Source organism: Rhinolophus ferrumequinum, chromosome 17 (genome assembly GCF_004115265.2).
Source record: "Rhinolophus ferrumequinum isolate MPI-CBG mRhiFer1 chromosome 17, mRhiFer1_v1.p, whole genome shotgun sequence".
Classification (NCBI taxonomy): Eukaryota; Metazoa; Chordata; class Mammalia; order Chiroptera; family Rhinolophidae; genus Rhinolophus; species Rhinolophus ferrumequinum.
The window spans coordinates 13,537,554-13,557,605 of NC_046300.1; the positions used below are offsets into that span (position 1 = coordinate 13,537,554).

General features: G+C 48.7%; 1 protein-coding gene across 4 annotated transcripts in view; it reads right to left on the reverse strand.

The window, feature by feature from the left end:
* Window positions 1-20,052, reverse strand: part of TTC21A (tetratricopeptide repeat domain 21A) — a 34,071-nt gene that overhangs the window by 8,205 nt on the left and 5,814 nt on the right. For all 4 annotated transcript variants that reach the window (XM_033132235.1, XM_033132234.1, XM_033132233.1 and 1 more), the window contains exons 6-19: window positions 19,149-19,306; window positions 16,133-16,217; window positions 14,309-14,407; window positions 13,132-13,324; window positions 10,187-10,284; window positions 9,814-10,014; window positions 9,002-9,131; window positions 7,007-7,164; window positions 6,573-6,788; window positions 2,278-2,516; window positions 1,258-1,330; window positions 1,050-1,160; window positions 606-744; window positions 316-419 (exon numbers count right to left, since the gene is read on the reverse strand). In XM_033132235.1, the coding sequence (XP_032988126.1) occupies window positions 316-419; window positions 606-744; window positions 1,050-1,160; window positions 1,258-1,330; window positions 2,278-2,516; window positions 6,573-6,788; window positions 7,007-7,164; window positions 9,002-9,131; window positions 9,814-10,014; window positions 10,187-10,284; window positions 13,132-13,324; window positions 14,309-14,407; window positions 16,133-16,217; window positions 19,149-19,306 (2,004 nt within the window). The remainder of the gene's footprint in view (window positions 1-315; window positions 420-605; window positions 745-1,049; window positions 1,161-1,257; window positions 1,331-2,277; window positions 2,517-6,572; window positions 6,789-7,006; window positions 7,165-9,001; window positions 9,132-9,813; window positions 10,015-10,186; window positions 10,285-13,131; window positions 13,325-14,308; window positions 14,408-16,132; window positions 16,218-19,148; window positions 19,307-20,052) is intronic.

A 20,052-nucleotide genomic window follows, 5' to 3' on the forward strand; every position in this document is an offset into this window, starting at 1 on the left:
TAGAACAGAACCCAGGATGGAGCTATGGGCATTGTCTAGTGTCACCACCAGTGGCATCCTTGAGGACAAAAGCACTGTCTTACTCCCTGCCTTCTCCAGCCCAGCCCAGCCCAGCCCAGCCAGCCTTGGAGCATTTTGGTGCACCACCAATGAAGGAGCAAGAGTGGGGAAATAAACGGAAGGTGGAGCTCAGAGGTGTAACCTAGATCATCTTTTGAGGACCAGGCCTGGAGTCTTCCAGACCTGCAATCCTATCCTTCCTTCTGAAGCTCCCATCAGCAAACGACAAAGAGCTGGCGTTTACTTGTCAATTACCTTGTTCAAAGTTTCCAGCACATCTTCTTTTTTATGGCTCTTGTAAAACTTTGCCAGCAAAAGTAAGCACTTGACATCATTCATCATGGATGGGATGTCTTTGCCTGAAAAATGGAAACTCAAATTAGCGTGCTCTGGCCCCCGGGAATGTGGGTATGGGGAAGGGGGGCGCTGGGTTCAGGACCTCAGTGAATGCCCAACACGTGAACCATTCTGTAAGAGAAGAGAGGGGGTGAGGAGCAGTAGGCCCACTCCAAGTGCTAGGGGAGGAAGTTAGACTGCTGCCTCACCAAGGTCATGTTCCAGTGCCTGCTTCAAAACTTTTTCTGCTTTGCTGAACTTCTTTAACTTCAGGAGCAGTTCAGCCAGATCATAGCACAGAAAGTCCTGTCCGCTTATCTTCTGGGCAGCCTCATAATAATTAATTGCCTTAGTGCAAACAGGAAATACTGGCATCAGGCCTGGTTCTGCACTTGAGCACCTCATAGTGTTTCCCTCAGCAACTACCACAGCTGAGGCTCTCCCCGGAAACACAGAAGCCCAAGATGGAAAGGCCCTCCCAGCCTGAGCAGGTGTGGGGGTATTGGAGAGTTGCTGAGTTCTCCCCTTGGCTCCCCATTCAGCAGGGAGCTGGGAGGGTAAACTCAGCCACTCCCCCCCCATCCAGACCCTCCCACTCATGCACCCTCCTTGATCCTCCCCTTCCTACCCCTTCCCACCCAGCCTAGCTTGACCTTGGGGTACTGGTGCGTCTTCACGTAAGCTTGCCCAATTCTGCTGACCAGGGAGGCGTCGTGTGGGTTCTTTTTATAGGCCTCATCATAGACCTCCAGGGCCTTCTCGGGCTGGTGGCGACAGTGTCAGGGGTCTCTCTCTCCTCTCCCACCGGAGAAGTAAGATGGGGGGGGGGGGCATTGGCAAGGCCAGGAGGCTCTCACTCACCTCCTGAATGTTCATGAAAGCATCGCCCAGTAGCAGGCTGCTGTGGGGTCCAGGCAGATGTTCACAGAGCTCCCTGCAAAAGGAACCAAATGCTTCCCTCAGACCTGTGTATCATCCTTCGTATTCCTGAATCCATCTCCTTCTCTTCTTTCCCACTAATTCGGGCTGACATTCATTCATCCAGTCACTCGTTCATTCATTCATCATCCAGTACCCATTGAAAGCCCACTGTGTGTGAGGCATTGTGCTAGCTGCCTTCGTTCAGGCTCTCTCCATCTGTCATCTGGACCACGGCCAGAGCCTCCACCCATTCCCCCGGCCTCCACTCCCAACTCTCCAGACCGCTCGCTCTCCATGAAGCAGCCTCATTGCTCTTTCTATGAGGTTGGTGCAAAAGTAATCGCGGTTTTTGCAATTGTGTTTAACCTTTTAAACCGCAATAACTTTTGCACCGACCTGACAGCGCTCCGATCTCACCATGTCACCACACTGTTTGCTGGCTTCCCACTGCTGTTGGCCTAGTGTCCCCTACCCTCCCCCCTGAATTGCCTAGATGGAGTTTTGCCTGAGAAAAGGGACTGGGAAGGTACCCTCAGGGTCTCAAGGTCAAATTATAGAGACAGTGGCTTGGAGCTTCAAACACACTCTCCGTCCTCTTTCACCGGACACTGGTTACATCCAAGTCATTGGACATTGCCTCAAGGACGGGCAAAGCCAGGGGCCAGGGCAGAAGTGCATTCCCATGGTTCCCCCCACAGAATGTGAGCCCTACAAAGGGTAGGGTAGGGCGAGCAGGGCGCATGGCAGATTCAATTGTCCTCAGTGTCCTCAGAACTCAGCACCAAGCCAGCCTGGCTGACCTATCATGCTACAACTCTCATCCACAGGAAATGCCATACTTTCATCCAGCACACTCTCAGGATACGTTCTGGAGACGCAGGCTGAGGAAACACAACCTGGAGAAACCGCTTCCTAAAACACGTCGTAGAAGAGGCTGGCAGTGTGCTACCTGGGGCTTACCGGTAGCATGCGATGTAGAGGCGGGCGTCTTTGCGGGTCTGCAGGTAGATGCTGGCCATCTTCTCCTTGGCCTCTGTGTAGCAGGGCTGCTGGGGCGTGACGTTCCTCAGCATGCTCAGCGCCATGTCCACGTTCCCCTTGCTCAGCGCCAAGTCCACGTTGGCGATGGTGACGCGGATCTCCTCGGGGGTGCCGCTGAACTCGTTGATGGCATCCTGCATGACCTTGGTGGCCTCGTGCTAAGACGGGAGAACCCAACAGACCCTCCGTTTGCTGCCACCCACCAGAGGTGGCCTGACAACACTTTAAACGTCTTCTAGGACTCTTAACGCAATCCCCCTTCTCACTGCTGGCCCGAGAAATGAAACATGGAGATGGGTGGGAGCCGTCCTGCTACATAGGAGTTAAGGATAAGCTAGCCCACATGCACCTGCGGGGCGGCTTCAGTGACAGGAAGGAGAGCACGCCCTTCAGTGTCCAGGGCCTCTGTTCCTGGAGGGCAGAGGGCAGGTGCCTGGCTAGCTGGGGGGTTATAGCAACCCCCAACTATAAGAAGCCGTCTGTTCCTTAGCCCCTCTATTGTCAGTTCCTTCCTAGGGGAAAACCTATGGATGCATCTCATACTTTCCTGCCTTCAGTCAAACATACTTTAATGTCATCGCATTGGGCACACAGAGGTCTATTTGAACTATATCTTCATTGTATTTGTACCTTTGATTATTTTAACACAATTACTCTCTTTGCCCATTTTGGTGATTTTTGCCTTGCATTCAACCTACCCAGACATTTCTTCCTCAGTCTCTGCTTTGGTTTTGTTTGCCTGGTATGTTTGTAGCAACTTTTAACTTTTATTCTGGGCCTTTCGGTTTTTGGAGTATAGGCAGTAGGGGGTTCCATTGTTTAAACGGCTGTGAATGTCTTTTTCATTTAATAGGTATATTTATGGCATTTACCATTTTATTATCACAGATCTGTGCTTTGGGGCTTTCTGTCAATTTATTTTATTTTCATTTTTATACTCGTATGCTGCTTACGGTTTGCTTCATTTCTGCCTTTGACATGCGGCCCTGCTGCTTTTCTTCCTAAGTCTTGATTAAAGTGGTGGAAAGAGTCTCTTTTTCATTCTACTAACAGTCATCTTTCAAGAAATATTTTGTGTAAACTTTTATTTCATATTCTCTTCTACAAACATGGAAAATATTAGCATGTTTATAGTACCCTCCCTGCCACTTTCCCTTCCTGTCCCTCTCCCTGAACTTTTTTCATGGGATATTGTTATTTTTGACTTAGTAACTTTTATTTCAAGAACTTAGCAATTTTACTGGCTTACAGTCAAAATGACTATAGTTATTTCAATGTAATTTCATTTAGATTAGTTCTATATTGAACTGAACTTAACTCTGTCCTCTTATACTCAAATTTTTTCCCACTTATACAACTTCACTGTATTTCACGTTTTAGCTGTCTAGATATCTCCAGCTAACGTAGATTTTTCAGAAAAGTTTAGTTAACACCGTAATTCTTGAGTTGTTCCATTTTTTAGCGTGTCCTTTATTAGAGTACCTTTCATACACGAAAGAATCCTGGGGGACATCCTTCTCCCCTCGACACTTCGTAAATATTGTTCTGTTGTATTCCTGAATTCAGTATTGTTGAGTAAAAGTCTGAGGCCAAGTTGATTCTTTGTCTCCTGGTGGGTAATATGCCCTCTCCCCAGATGCTTACAGGAGCCTTCATTTACATTGCTCATCCTTGATTCCCGTTAATTACATCAGGCTATTACTACTCAGATATTTCTTGGTCTTAATATTTTACTACTGTTTCTCCAACACAGAGTGCCGTTCTGAGTTATGATCATGTCTTCTCTAAAGGAACTGTTCTCCTACTACATATTCAATGCTTTCTCTGCTCCATCGCTTCTCTCTTCTTCACGAACATTGGTTATGCCTTTGTTGGAGGTATGTTGTCTATCTTTCTTATCCATCATCTTCTCAAACCACTTGAATCGTTTTCCTGGTTTTCTCAACCCTTTCCTGCAGACAGAGCACTTCAGTGAGGGCTAGCCTACTTTCTACTCTTTCTCGTGGGATTCTAATTTTATAATGATATCATTGTTTTCTGTAGTTATGCTTTTTACCTCTGCCAGCTAACTTTTCATCTTTCTCTGTTTTATTAGGACCCCTTTGTCAATCTCTTGTGTTCTAATTTGGATATCATTTTATAAGGTTCTATGTTCTTTTTCTCTTCATTGAGTGCAGAAAAGGTTTTTTTTTTTTTTTTTTTTTTTAAGGGGAACAGGACTTTATTGGGGAACAGTGTGTACTTCCAGGACTTTTTTTCCAAGTCAAGTTGTTGTCCTTTCAGTCTTAGTTGTGGAGGGTGCCGTTCAGCTTCAAGTTGTTGTCTTTTCAGTCTTAGTTGTGGGAGGGTGCAGCTCAGCTCCAGGTCCAGTTGCCGTTGCAGCCCACCAACGGCACAACGTTACAGCCCACCAGCCCCTGCAGGAGTCGAACCGGCAACCTTGTGGTTGAGAGGACGTGCTCCAACCAACTGAGCCATCCGGGAGCTCAGTGGCAGCTCAGCTCAAGGTGCTGTGTTCAATCTTAGTTGCAGGGGGCGCTGCCCACCATCCCTTGTGGGACTCGAGGAATCGAACTGGCAACCTTGTGGTTGAGAGCCCACTGGCCCATGTAGGAATCGAACCGGCAGCCTTCAGAGTTAGGAGCATGGAGCTCTAACCACCTGAGCCACCAGGCTGGCCCAGAAGTTTTTTGAAAAAAATATTTCTTTGTATTTTTTTTAGAGTACTCTTTCTCCCAAAGTGTAATCTTGTCTTTTACCTGTTATTTTCTCCCTCCCTCCCCTCTTTCCTTCCTTCTTTCCTTCTTTCAATGACCTATGTTCCATGTCAGACTGCTTCCTATCACCACGCATCCTCTAATGGGAAGAGCTCCATCTAACCCTGCCCTTTCCTCACGAATGAACGAGGCTGGGGAGGGAGAGTGCTCTAGCACAGCTGCCCTGGGAGCACACCTCCCCTTAGCTTTCTCCCTTTGGAGAGTAGCCCTAGTGAAAAGCTAGCGTCCAGATGGAACCCTCTGGTTCACAGTGAAGCCACAGCTCACAGAACCGTTATCTTAGCTGAGCAAGCTGCAAAACTGACATCAGGTTCCTTTCCTCTGGCCGACCTCTCCTATGAAGGAGTCTGGGACAGAGAAAACCATGGATATTTCAGAAGGGAGTTCTCATTCAGTAGCCCCGCCTTTCTATGGGCTAGAAATGGGTTCCTCCAGGGATGTCCCTTCTTTTCCTGTGGCTTGACCATATCCCCAATTCAGAAAGTTTCAAGCAAATACTGGAAATCCCCGCCGCCCCCATTCAGCGCACCCTGTTTTCTCACTCTCATCCATGGTAACTTCTGAAAGGAAAGGGGCCTTGTGGTCTGTTTTCCTTCCTCCCCAGCCCCCATCGCAGTGCCTGGCATACAGCAGGTCCTCAATCAATAAATGAATAAATAAGTGACTGATGGAGTCAACTATTCTTAGAGGCAGCTGTTTTCTAATTTTGTTACAGATGGAGATTCCTTCTCTACTTTTAATCTTTTTGTTCCTTTTGGCAGATTGAAAGGAGGGAAGAACCATAAACAGACTTCCACATTCCTGTCTTTCCCAGAAGGCAATTTTTAACTTTAAGGAGAAAAGGCCTCATGGCTGATTCCTTCTATATGCCAGGAACATCACAGGAAAATGCAGGAGGCCCAGTGCAGGTGGTTTATGGAGGTGGTCCTGGAGCTCTGCTGACAAACCCCTTCCCAGGGAGCAGGTGAGGCCGGTGAGGCCAAGGGAGCATGCGGAGTCCGGCTGCCGCCTGGCCCCTGCCTCTGCGTCCCCTATTGCTGTCGAGCACCGCCCTTTGCCCCCAAGTCTGCCTCACACAGTCGCAGATTGAATCCTGCAAAACTCCAAGGGGACACAGTCCCTAATGATTATGGTGTGACTGGAATCCACTGGAAGTTGTGCACTGCCCAATCACCACCACCTGTGGTGGCCCGGGTGGGCCTCTGTGCTCCACCTCCCTGAGATCTGCGGAGGGGCACTCAGGTACCAGTCAGGTTTGGAGGGCAATGGAACCACTGAAACCTTTTAAGCAGAAGAGCGAGATATGCTCCCAAATGAATAAAGGCTCAAATAATAGCACAAGTAAACATCCGCCAGAATCAAAAGGCTTGGACCCCAGGCTACCTTGGACCTCCATCCTGCCCGAGTCCCAAGGGAAGGGAGCATAGCCTTTCTTACCAGCTCCCCATTCATCCGGAGGGCATCTACCAGTTCCAGTAAGATGGACACCCGCTCACCGGGCTGCACGGAAGGCCGGCGGAACTTCTTGCCTTCTTCCATCTTCACAGTTGGTAATTTTAAAATCATTTTCAGTGTCTTTATGGCTTCTGGATAGTCCCCAGACTTGTTGAGAGCTCTGGCCTTGATGAAGTGGTAGAGGGGGTGGTCTCGGACCTAGAGAAGCATAGCGGAGTGTGGGGCTTCAGATCACCATGGCCACTGCTGCTCACAGCACCCCGAATGGACAAAACCACAGGAGCCCGCTGAGCCTGCCCCTGTCTTTGGGCCAGCAGATGGGTCTGAGGGATGCAGGTAGCCCCAACGCAAGTGGGGGCTGTAGCTAGCTGGGCTTTGGGATACTGAGTAGGTGACAGGGCACAGAGGACCCCCACCTGGAAGTTGTGGCTGACACCCAGCTCTAAGCAGTGCGAGCACATCGAAAAGTTGCCCTGAGCCAGGTAGACCTGGGACATGAGGAGGTGGGCATCCGCAGAGGTGGGGTCCAGTTCCAGGCAACGCTGCAGAGTGCTCTGGGCATTCTCCAACTCTCCTAGAAATAAGAAACAAACCTCTACATCCAGGGATCCTCGGGGACTCCGGGGACCCAACATGTAAAGGCAGAATGAATTTTACATGTCCTGTTACCCAGAAATCCCCAAGTGGGGCATTTTACCCAGTTCTGTTCTGCTTCACTCAGAGGTCTCCTCCAAAAATGAGAATGACACAGTTTTTGCCTTGACTGAGGCAAAAGCTAGGAAACTCAAATCTCAGTGTAACACCTCCCTTCTCTCAGTAACCCTCAGGGAGATGGCTAAGTCACTTCACTACTCCATCTGGAAGCTCCAGGGAACACTGAAGTCTCGATTCCCACACCTAAGAGCAGAACAAAACCTAATAATAACAGCAAGAATAGTCACCACAACTTATGAAGCACCTGCTCAAAGCCCAACACATGCACTTCAGAAAGTCTGGTTTAATATTTGCTCAGCCCTGCAAGGTTGGTATTACTATCCTTGCCTTTCAGATGTAGGACTGGGACTCTAGTGACATAAGTCACGGAGCTTGGAAGGGACAAAATCAGCATTTAAATCCAGGGCCCTCCAGCTCCTGAGGCTGAGCTTAGAACGCTGTGGCAGTGGCAGTCCAGGGATGGGGTGCAGGGAACTGGGGGGAGAGCCCTCCTCCTTCTGCACTCAGGTCCTTCAACAGTTCCTGCTCCAGGAAAAATAAAAATTGAAAACACAAGCTCAGGGTCACCGAAGGCTGGGAGCAAAACATGTCATGGGGCAGTCAGGTCCCTCAACAGCCAGGTCTCTCTGCCACATAACCTAGTGGGTGGGGAGCACCTGCTCCTGGGTCCCAAACTCCCTGCTCCTTCCCTGTGTGCTGCAGAAATGTGAAGATGTCGCCATGGCAACCCAAGCAGCTGGAGACCTTGCTTTGGCTCTAAACCTGCTGGCAGCTGCCAGCATCCCTGGGAGGTGTTCCTGCCCTTGCTTGTACCAAGGAGACCTTGAAGCTGTGGATAAACCTGCTGCCCAGAAAAGCACGGGGAGGCCCGAGGATGAAGACAGGGGAACCCTCATCAGAGTGCCACCCACGCAATGCAGCGCCAGAGGAGAGACACATGCCATGGCATTCTGGGTCCTTTGGAAGCCCCCAGGACACCAGGGATCAGCTTGGCTTTCAAGCAGATAGGGGTGAAAGGCCGCAGAGAGACAGAGGACAAGAGGACACCGACCAGGGTTCTCTCACTCTTTCCCTCCCTCTCCAGGATCTGGGCCTTGAGCTGGGAGAAAGATGCCACTCTGGCCATCTGTGGGCTCTGAAAGTCTAATGGCGCAGGCTCTCACCTCCCCATGAGGCCTTCTGACCACCTGCAACCTAAAACTGCAACCCTGCTACCCCCACACCTCCTACCCTGTTTCGTTTTCTCCATAGCATTATCATGTCCCCAAAACAACACAATGTGCTTAGTTGTTATATCCTTTCTGGAATGCAAACTCCATGAGGGAATTTCTGCCTTTGAATACTGCTGTATCCTAGTGTCAGAGCCGTGCCTGCACATAATGGAGTTCAATGAAAATTGCCTGACACAGACCAAGCAATCAGCAAAAGGCCTGGGTGGGAGAGACCCCTGCTGGTGAGAGAGCTCAGGAAGTTTTCTGGGGGAATTGGAGGCTGGAAGGAATAGGCAGGTCTGTGAGTGCGTGCGTGCGCGCGCGCGCGTGTGTTTGTGTGTGTGTGTGTGTGTCTGTGTAAAGCATCCTAGGCAGGGAGCCCATGGACACTAACCCAGGGACAGAAGTCCTTCCAGGTGTCCGAATAGATGAATAGATGAGGGAAGACGCAAGGCCCCACCTGGGCACCAGGACCCACAGGCTCACCTGAGAGATAGTTGACCTGAGCCATCACATATAGGGGGTCGATCAGGGCTGGTGCTGCTTTCACGACAGGATTCAAGATCACAGCGACTTGTTTAAGAAGTGGAGACAGGATCTGGCCCGGTGACCGGGGCTGTAGGAACATGGGGGTCGGCTGCTATGTGGTTTGCAATTCTAAGAGACTCCTGGAGCTCTCGGACAAATGCTTTCTCAGTCAAGGACCTTTACTTTATTCCACACATATTTGTATTCCACTCTGTACCATCTGGTGCTAGAGCATACGCTCCAGAGAATGGGGACTTTATTTTGTTCACTGTTCTGCCCCCAGTACCTAGCGTGATGTCTGGCACTCAATAAATATTTGTAGAATGACTCAATTCAAGGCATGAGGGTATATTGGGTGTGTAAGATATTCTCCTTGCCTACAAGGAATCTTGACTGGCTGGGAAAGCAGGACCAACAAGTAAAGATGAACATACTTCTTAGAAGACTTCTGGAAAAAAAGGACCCCAGTTCTTCTCTAAAATAAAGGCAGGGGCATGGGCCAGTGAGCCGCTCCTCCAAGGGAGGTCCCTGGACCCGTGGCGCTGGCATTACCTGGGGGCTTTGTTTGAGATGCAGGGCTTCTACCGAGTCAGTGTCTGCACTGGAACAACTCCCACGTGATTTGCATGCTGCGTGAGCAGGTTCGAAAAGCACTGGGCTCCCCAACCACCTGGGGCTCAGAGCAGCCTAGTGATGGGCCTGGTGAGGTCTCTGCCTCTGTCCAAACCTGTCCTCCAGACCCCCACCATGAAGATGTACGTTTTTCTAACCTGCTTAGGGCAGAAGAACAAGTACTCCCTGGCGATGCAGACCAGGAAGAGGGGGTCCAGCTTTTCAAAGTACTCGGAGCCCAGGGGGAGGTCCTGCATGCCAGAGAAGTGCAGCTCCACAGCCTCCTTCAGCAGCGCCGTGGCCTCCTGTTCTCCTTTGTGCTTCCTGGACGCCAGAAGGGCTTGGAGGAAAACCAGCACCTGTGGAGGCAGGCCCAGGTCTTGGAACCAGCGCCACCTGGGCACAGTCGGTCGACGACGGTGAAGCGGAAGTCCAGGCCATCTCAGGCCTCTCTACTGGAGATTGGGGGTGGGAGGAGGGCGGGGGGGGGGTACACTTCGGGAGCAACCCGTGCCCCCAGAGAGCTCTGACCTCAGACTTCCCCAGGGACTGCTGCACCTCCTTCAGGAATTCTAGCTGGTGCTCAGCCTCCTCCAGGTGGCCGTCTAAGATCTGGCACCAGATGATGCCTAGGAATGGGACAGAACAAGGATGAGCAAGCAGCCAATTCTGAAGCAGAGCCAGCAGTCCAGCAGGCCAAGGAGTATGAGTAAGACAGTGGAAGGAAGGGTTTCAGGGCAGGAACCTTTTTCTCAACTGAGGAGTGATACCTGCTCACGGTAAAGAATTCAAATCCCAAGGCAATATAGCAAAACCTCCCTGGCTCACGCTTTGGCTTTAACCATGTTTCTCTCCAGAGATAACTACCATGAACAATTTGGGGTAAATTCCTTCAAACATCTTTCTAAGCATTTATATGTTATAAATGTATACACATATTTTTCCCATTAGTTCATACAAATCTACTCCATTCTCTTCAGTGATGACATAATTTTCCTGTGGGTGTAACCATTTATTTAACTATGGCCCTATTGAAGGATGCCTCATTTCACATTTAGTTTATTTTCAACGTTCAGACATTACAAGCCACGGTGAACATTTCTGTGTGGTCCAATTCCTGAAGTAGAGTTGATGGGTCAAAGGGCACGCGTATCTCAAATACTGATAGATAAGGCCAACTTGTCCTCCAAAGATATTTGAATTAATATTACTATCAAGAATTTGAAAATGTCCTCTCCCCACTTCCTTGCAGACATGCTTTACTCTTTGCCAGTCTAAAATGAATAGTAACTCATTTTAACTCACATTTTTTTGATTATCAGGGAGAATGAACAACTTTTCATATATTTAATGGCCTTTACTTTTCTACTGTGAATTTCCGGTTCACAGCTTCTGCTTGTTTTTCTTTTGGGGTGATTTTTTTGTTCTCTTCTCAGATTAAGATCATTAACCCTCTGTAGCAAATATTTTCTATTTGTTTGCCATTTACCTTTTAACTATTTTTACAGTGTCTTTTGCCATCCATTAGGTTGAAATTTTTACATAGTCAAATCGGTAAAATATTTTCCTTTACAGCTTCTGAGTTTGCGGTCATGCTTAGAATCCCCAGAGAACCCAAGACCAATTTAATTTTTATGTTTAAATACTTAATTCATCTGGAATTTATGTTGAGTATGGTGTGAGATAGGGACTTACCTTTACTTTTTTCTTATTGGATAGCCAGGTATCCAACCATGAGTTCTTGAAACTCATGGTTCTATTGGTTTGAAATGACATCTTTATCGATAAGACCTATTTCTGTCCCATTTTATCTATTTGTTTATTCCGGCGTTGGTCTCAAGCTGACTTAACTACTATTTTATGATACTTTTTGAACTTGGGAGGACAAATCCTTTCTGTTCCTACTAGTCTTCTTTTATAGATATTTCTCGGCCTTTTTGGTGTACTTATTCTTGCCTGTACTTATTCTCTTCCTAATCACCATCTTGGTTTTTAATTATATCTGTCTCTCTATTTGGCTCAACTACGGAATTTTTCACTTTGCAATCACATTTTTAATTTTCAACAACTTTTTTGTTCTCTGGTTTTTTTCATGGTAGCATGTTCTTTACTTATTGACATCGTAGCCTCTGGAGCCACCCAACTCTGGATGCACCTGAGTGGGCTCGGCCTGGGCTGGAGTGCGTGGGATGGACATCTGGCCAGTGAACTTCCCTCTGGCTGACTGGCTGGGGCTCTCCCTTGAATGAGGAAGTGGGGAAGGACTCAGCCCGGTGGCGGACCATTTTAGGAGATTTTGCCTATGTGCCGCGCAGCCACGTCTTTTTGTCCTTCATGTCCCTGTGATGCTGGGAGGTCATTGGGGGCTCTGCTCTGCTCCCTCTGGAGCTTCCTTGATTCCATCTCTGGTTGTCAATAATCCTCCTGTTATCTCGCTGACTACCCTATGGCATGTTTGTTCCCAACCTCTGGTGACCCTGAGCTTGTGTTTTCAATTTGTGTTTGCCCTGGAGTTCTCTGGGGAGAGCTGGTCTACTCAGTCTCCAACTGGCCCATGTCTGCCTCTGCTGGCTGATGGGCTTCCAGACCTACCTGGAGTTTCCATGCATTGGATGCTATCTGCTTTATATCTTCTAGAAATGTAAGGTTCTCAAAGTTTCTGGTCCACTGAGGGCAACTTTCCCTGTTTCTAGGGCTGTATTGCCTTTGTAAAATATCTCCCATTATTCTCATGGATTCGGGGATGGAGGAAGAGGTGTGGTCTGAGGAGTCAGCATGACATGTTGAACCAGAAATCAAGACTGACCATTCTGACAATTCTGCTGCGCCAACAAGGAGCCTGGTGTGTAGGGAGAAGTAACTTGCCTCCAAAAGACAGTTCCTCAGAACCAAGGCAAGAAGCAGGCCCGCCCTGAGCACTGGACCATATGGCTACCTCAACCCGAACTAAACACTGATGGTTCAGAATTCTCGAGAGACCACGGATTGGAGGGTTTTTAAGAAAAAGTGTAAAATGAAAATTGTGCTCTAGAAAATTAATGTGACACTTACATAAAGGGGGTGGGGAAAACATCTGGACAGATAGGGAAGAAAATCTCTGAAAAGTACCCATTCCACCTCAGGGGCCTGCACAGGGAGGGTCTGCAGAGGTGAGGCTAGAGGCTTTGGGGCGGAGTGTGCTGGGACTCGGGCTGTCTCCCACACTGGCCTGTGGGGCCTGACAAGAAGCAGGGCTGACCAAGCATAAGGGGCAGGCTGTCAGTCTTCCAGGGGGTCAGGGGATGGAACATTGGTGGTCTGATGGAGATCAGAGTGGCTTTGAACACACTTTTGAAAATTTTTGTGCCTCTTACTTCTGTGCTTGTAGATTCATGGAAAGGCATCCTGTCTTTTGGACCCATCAAGGCCACCCTGCTTGGCTCCCAACACCCGTCCCCTCCCACCCCTCCACCCTGCCTTGCACAGCCTGTGTGAACCTGTCAAGGCAGCTACACTGCTCTCATCCAGTTTCATGGCCTCCGAGTACCACAGAGATGCCTCCTTTACTTGGTCCTGCAGGATGAAGAGATAGCCCAGCTCCATGGCCACGTGGGCGTAGAAGGGTGTCGCCATGAAGGTGCGCTCGATGAAGCTACACACTAGCCGTAGAATCACCTGGTTCCTCCCACACTGCAAGGAATGGACAAACGGGGGTGGGGAGATCAGTCACTTCAGCCTGTCTGAACAAGGCCATCTCAGAAGTGGGGGACACTTTGACAGGACTAGGGAGGCTCAGGAGAGTCCCAGAGATACCCTATGCCCAGGCAGCTGGGTCTACATGCTGTTCAGCTTCCAAAGAACCATCCCATTGGTCCTCAAAACCTTCCTCCAGCCACAGGGCCTTCTGAGGGACCCATCCTTATCTGACCACACTAATTGGTCCACCGAGTCACCAAGAGGTTTCTCAGAAATTGAAGCTGGATGAGAGAAGCTTTTTATGTCTCATTGATGAGAAGTGGTTCTAAAGGCTGCAAGTAGCCACGTTCCCCGCCATGTGTGGAGAATGAAGCAGAGAGAATCAGACACAGACATGGAGGGAGAGAAGGTGTCCCCATGGCATTGAATCCCACAGTTCTGGTTCCTGAGCTGCCTCTGTTCTTATGGCAAGTCCTTCTAGTAAATCTTGCTTTGGGGCTAAAGGGTCTGACAGAGACAGACAGTTTGGTGGCCTGGTCTGTTTGCACCTTGCCTGAAGTCAGAGAAGCCTAGGCAGGCCAGCCTTCCAAGGTCACTTCCGCAGAAAGACTATGGAAGTTGGGTGCCCAGCACCCTGGGGCCAGAGCTGGGCACAGCTCTGTTGTATAACAGCCATAATCCCACCCTCTTTCCCCGGATAAGGCTCCTCCCACTCTGTAAGCACTGTCAGACCTCATCTCCCTGAACTTCCTAGCATCTCTGAGGGGCACTTGGGTCAAGGATACGGAGTCCACTTGATACAGGTATTGGCCAGAGGCAGGGACGGGCCACAGGGTGTGGGCCATCAGGCCTGAGAGGCAGGTCTGAGCCAGAGAAGGGAGGGGCAGGATACTCAGGGAGCTTCCAGGGGCCCTAGGGCTCCCGTAAGGAACAGAGGGAGAAACACTAGTTCAGAAAACCAGGGAAGAGCCTTCTTACCAGTCTGCTAACCACAAGAATTTTTTTAAGATGGAGGCTTGGATTTTGGGGCTCTCTTGTGTCTAGTGCCTTAATCAGATTTCTAACGTGATCGGCAGCCTGCAGGGACAAAACAGACAATGTCAAATGCAATAAGTCAAACGGGCATTGGGCAGAGATTCTCAACCTTGGCTGCACGTCACCATCAGCTGGGAGATCTTAAAAATCCCGGTGTCTGGGGGCCAGCTCCAGAGGTCAGATGTAACTGCACGTGGGTGGGCCCAGGCATCGCAGCCCCCCAGGTGGAGATTCCAGGAACATTATTCACCCAAGAGCTGACACTGCCCCTTTGATCAGGAATTTGTGAAGAGGCGCTGCCCTTTCAAAGCCACCCAGGCAGAGCCGAGGAGCCAGCTGTCACTGTGCTCACACTGCAGCACACCAGGCTGGCAGCTGACCATCTGAGCTGGCCCGAGAGCAGATGGTCAGGACGGGACCCTGGCCCTGAGCCTCTGCTCCATTGCGACATGAGCCACCACACCAATGCCTCTCTGTCATTCCAGTGAATCCTCCCAACAGACCTGTAAGTCAGCGTAACTCTCCAAGTTTTCCAGGCCAGCAGCTAAAGGGTTGGAAACGTTAGGTAATTTGCCCAAGGTTACCCAGCCAACTAGGTGACTGACTGACTCCAAAGCCTGTGTTCTTTCTGATTGACTCCTCTGCCTACTCCCTCCGTAGGAGGGAATTCCCAAAGAAGTGCCAGAAGAGAAAACCCGATGGAGTGGGTCCACTCTACTTAGTAAGTTCAAGCAAGATTAGAACTCCGCAGCCTGGGCTGGGGCGAGGAGTAGATAGATCCCAGGGTTTGAAGACGGGGCAAAGGAGGGGCATTACATACTAACTCTGCCCATGAAACTAACCCTTAGGCCTGGCCCCAGGAAGGAAGGCCTGCCTAGGGCTCTGGGGTCTCAGGGAGCTAAGGACAGGCCTGTTCTCTTGTTCCCACCCAGAGATGGTGCTGGGGTCATTTCTGAGGGCTTCTCCCAAATATACACTGTCCCCTCCACCTCATTCCACCCCACAAAATCCATAATCCCAGGGCTGCGCAGAAGGAACCAGAAGCTTCCTCTTCCTCCCACGACCTCTTAGAGACTCTTGATTCACCACCCTCTCCACAAATGCAATGTATTTATTCAAAAGGCAAAGTTGTGGCTGAAAACAAACTCTTCTTGAAAATAAGAACCTGTCTGGTCATTGAGGTTTTCATTAAGAATTCTAGGTACTTTTGACTGCATTTGAGGGCTATTTCGGGTTTCTTTGGAAAATTACAAGGCTTAGGTGCAAGTCTGGGGCCAGGTACTGCCTGGTCAATATCTGAGCAATTCCAAACATTCCCTAAAAAACGGCATTTCCTGAAATCTGAAACACAACCACAACTTCTATCGGTTAACGTAGATCAGGTTATTATAGTGTATCAGGCACTGTTCCAAGTTCTCCCACTTGTCATCTCATTTGGTCCTGATCACAACCTTACAAAGTGGGTAGAATTATCTCCATTTTACAAACGAGGATCCCGGGGCTCATGCAGGTGGAGACACCTGCCCAGGTGTACACAGGGAACACGTGGCAGAACCAGAGTCAACCTCACTGCCTGCCTTTAGAACTGTATTGCACAAAGACCAAACCAGAGCAGACCTCCTTGGCAGGGAGTATGAGGAAGAGGGGCAGGAGGGAGCTGAGATCCAGAGAGCACCCTCCAAAGCCTTGGGGATGGTGGTGTTTGAGGGGTTCCTCCTTGGTTATGTTTGTTTCAAGGCTCAACTTCTGAGTCTTGAAAGAACTTACTGTGGTCATGTTTCCTTCTCTTGCAAGCTCATGCATAGCTAGAATTTGGCAGGCATCAATATTGTTTTCATCTTTTTCTAGGATTCTGAAATAGAAAGAGGAAACACATGACCTGGGGGTATTTATAGGCACAGCTAGGATGATGTGATGGCAACTTCTGGTTGTTTTCTAATATCCATTCTCCCCTTCTTTTAATAAGAGAACTCCCAAACTGGCGGGGCATATGGTTACCCAGAATAAAGACCACATTTCCCAGCCTCCCTTGGTAGCTTAGGTGTGACCCTGTGATTAAGTTCTGGCCAATAGGATGTACAGGAAAGTGTCCAGTGTGACATCCAGTGGTGCCTTTCATTTCTTCTCTGTCCTCCTTCCTGCTGGATGGAAGGTGGACCATGTGAGAAACATCCTAGGAATGGTAGAGCAGGGAGGCAGAAGGGGCTTGGGACCCTACAGAGTTAAGCTGCCGTCCCAGCCCTGGACCATCACCCAAACTTTTCCCTGAGATAGAAATAACCTTTTATGTCACATATTAAATAACCTTATTTAAGTCACATATTTTGGGGTGTCTTTGTGACAGAAGCCTATTTATATCCCGACTAACACAGACATGACCATGGTACCAGGGTCCAGGGGTGCAGGTCACAGAGGTGCTTGCAGCTGTAAGATGGAAAGAGCACCTTGGTTTCTACCATGTGTCATTGTAAAGATGTAATTTCTCATCATATTATGCAGTTTTCAAAATTCTGTTTCTTTATAGGAAGCTATAAAGAAAACTATATTTTTCAATCTGGTCAGGGAATGGCCTTCTGTTTAAATAGGCGTACTCTAATTAACATATAAAATTCTAACATGATTAGGCATAGTCAACATTCAAGGAGTTCTAACCATTTATGATGATTCTAAAGGTATTGTTAACCTCATACATTTCAAAATTAAAAAAAAAACACTTTTAAATGACTTATGGATGAAAGAAGAATCGGAATGGGTATTAAAAAATTCTTAGAACCAAATGGTTCTAAAAATACTACACATAAAAATGTGTAGGTACTGTTAAAATGGTACCTCAAGGGATAGTCGTGGAATTGAATGCTTATATTCTAAAAGAAGATTGACAATGGACGAGCCAGGCACCCAACTCAAGAGTTAGAAAATAACAACAGAATAACTCAAAAGGAAGTAGTTGGCAGGAAATAATAAAGACCAGAAATTAATAAATTAGAAAACAAATATATAACAGAGAGCATCAACAGAACTCAAAGCTGGTTCTTTCATGAGACTAATAAAAGAGACAAATTATTTTAATGTTGATGAAGAAAAAAAAAAAGAGAGAAGGGAAAAATAAGTAATATCAGGGATGACCAGAGAAACACACCGAGAGAGAGCAGAGATGTAGAAACAGTGGGAGAATTCTGTGACCACCGCTAGCTGTGAAAGCTTCCGTAGGGAAGGCATTGGGGTGCTGGGCTCAGCCTGCTGGCACCAAACACTGTGTCCTCCATGTGGGGGCAGCGGGAACTGGGCAAGGGGGGTCTCATATACCCAAGGTTGTGGCCTTTGGAAAATTACAAGGCTTAGGTGCAAGTCTGGGGCCAGGTACTGCCTGGTCAATATCTGAGCAATTCCAAACATTCCCTAAAAAAACGGCATTTCCTGAAATCTGAAACACAATCACGACCATGATTCTAAAGGTATTGTTAACCTCATACATTTCAAAATTAAAAAAAAAAATACACTTTTAAATGACTTATGGACGAAAGAAGAATCAGAATGGGTATTAAAAAATTCTTAGAACCAAATGGTTCTAAAAATACTACACATGAAAATGTGTAGCTTAGGTGTGACCTGTGATTAAGTTCTGGCCAATAGGATGTACAGGAAAGTGTCCAGTGTGACATCCAGTGGTGCCTTTCAAGCCAGGTGCTTCCAGATATCCTGTTGGCCCAGGGCCGAGCCTCCAAAGCAAGCTCTTGACCCAGCTCCTGCCAAGGACACTGGCCAGGTGTCAAGAGAGAGGGGGACACTGGGGCCACACAGGCGTTGCTCCTGTGGGCCCCTCTGGGCTGAGCAGGGAGGGATCACTTTCAATTTCTTATCAGCACCTCTCTCTGAGACTCAAATTCCACTAGGAATTATCATCCCTCCACAGGGAAGGAAGAGGTTTGTTTGTGTTTTGTTTTCTTCAGCATCGTGCTGGACATTACCATACAACTTAGAGCCAATTCACAGTGATGACTTGGCCATTCAGAAAAAAAATAGTCCATTAACTCTTTCCAGGGAGAAAATTAGTGTTATACATTTCAGAATCGCTTGATTTAAAACAAAGCATTAGAGCTCAAAGACGTAAGCTTCAGTTATCTAGAAAATTCCATCCTCAAAAAAACATCCCTCGAACATCCCTCCCCCTGAAGCTCTCTGTATTTCTATGCACAATAAAAATGCTTCAGGCTCACCCTACACTCGGCGTCTGCCTTCCACGTCCCAACAACTCCTGAGCTCTCCGGGGTCTTGCTGCCGTGCCCAGCCTCAGACTAAAAGTCTTCTCTCAGTCACCAATGACCTTTCCCCTGAAGTTTTTATTTAAGTACATCACATCCATAGTTTTAAAAAATTAAACACTAGAGCAGTCCCTAGTCCCGTTCTCCCTCTAGCCTCCCTCAAGCCCCACTCCTCAGAGCAGCTGCTTTTCACCCTGTAGCTCTTGTTGCTTTGGGTTCTTTGGCAGCTCCCTCCACCTCGTCCCTCAACGATATGCTTATACCTCTGGACATGCCTGCATCTCGATTTGCCCATCGTAGGCCTCTGCGGCTGGCTTCCTGCCATGCAGGTAGGTGTTTAGTTTACATCAGTCCGCGCTTACCAACCCCCCGCCTCCCGATAAGATCCTATCAGCACTCGCAACTCCTCTAGCGGCAATTTTGACTTCTGTGTCTTGTTCCACCAAATACACAGTCTCTCCCATCACCCCACTCTGTAAGATGGGAACATATTAGCAGCAGGGTGGACCCTCGCCCCTTACCTGAGTCCTGTTTCTACCGCCTGCTCCCAGTCCTGCCGAGCCAAGAACAGCCGCATCTTTAGGACCAAGGCCGGCAGGAAGCTCCCTGAGGCCCCCGTCACCTGGTTCACCACCTCCAGGGCCCCTGAGTAGTTCTGCTGCGTCATGTAGTACGTTGCCTGTCGAGAACCCCAAGAGAAGAGCCTCCGTCAGGGCCCACGAAGGAAAGTGGGGGTGTCAGTGTCCCCACTGGGACAGGAGCAGAGCCTGACACATGGGCACTCAGAGTGACTAGTCCAGGTCCACAGCGGTCTTGGGTTCCAGGTTGGGCAAGGCAGGAGCTGCAGGAGACAGCTGAGCCCGAGCAGGCCTGGGCTAGAGCAAGGCCAGGTGAGGCCCCCCCTGGGAAGAGAGGTGGGGCCACTGGGCACTTTCCAGTTCCACAAACGGCCCATTCATTTTCCTGAAGTTCATCACTGAAAACTGCTCCCTGGAGCCCAGGGCAGTAACTTGGTGTCAGTTACGGTTTGCAGGTAACCCTGTCTATAGTGAGGCTGCAGTGCTTTTTCTCCATCAAGGCCCACTGAGCTGGAGTTGTAGCCTCTGTGGGCCAGGCAGCCACCAGGTTCTCCTGGGTGAGTCATGTCACAGGTGGCGGAGGGGCAGAGGGCAATGCTCCTAAAAGACTAGAAACTGAACTCTGAACAATCTGAAAGGATGGCTTATGCTACATCTACATACAGTAACTCTCCATGAAGAGGCTTATTAAAAACAAGGGGAAGACTATTTTAAATATTTACGTATAAACGTGTTCACTGCAGATTCTCTCTAAGTGCTCAACTGGAAACAATCTCAGTATCCAAACAATAGGAGACTGGGTCGACAAGTTACATTAGGTCCATACAATAGGGGACTGGCTTTATGT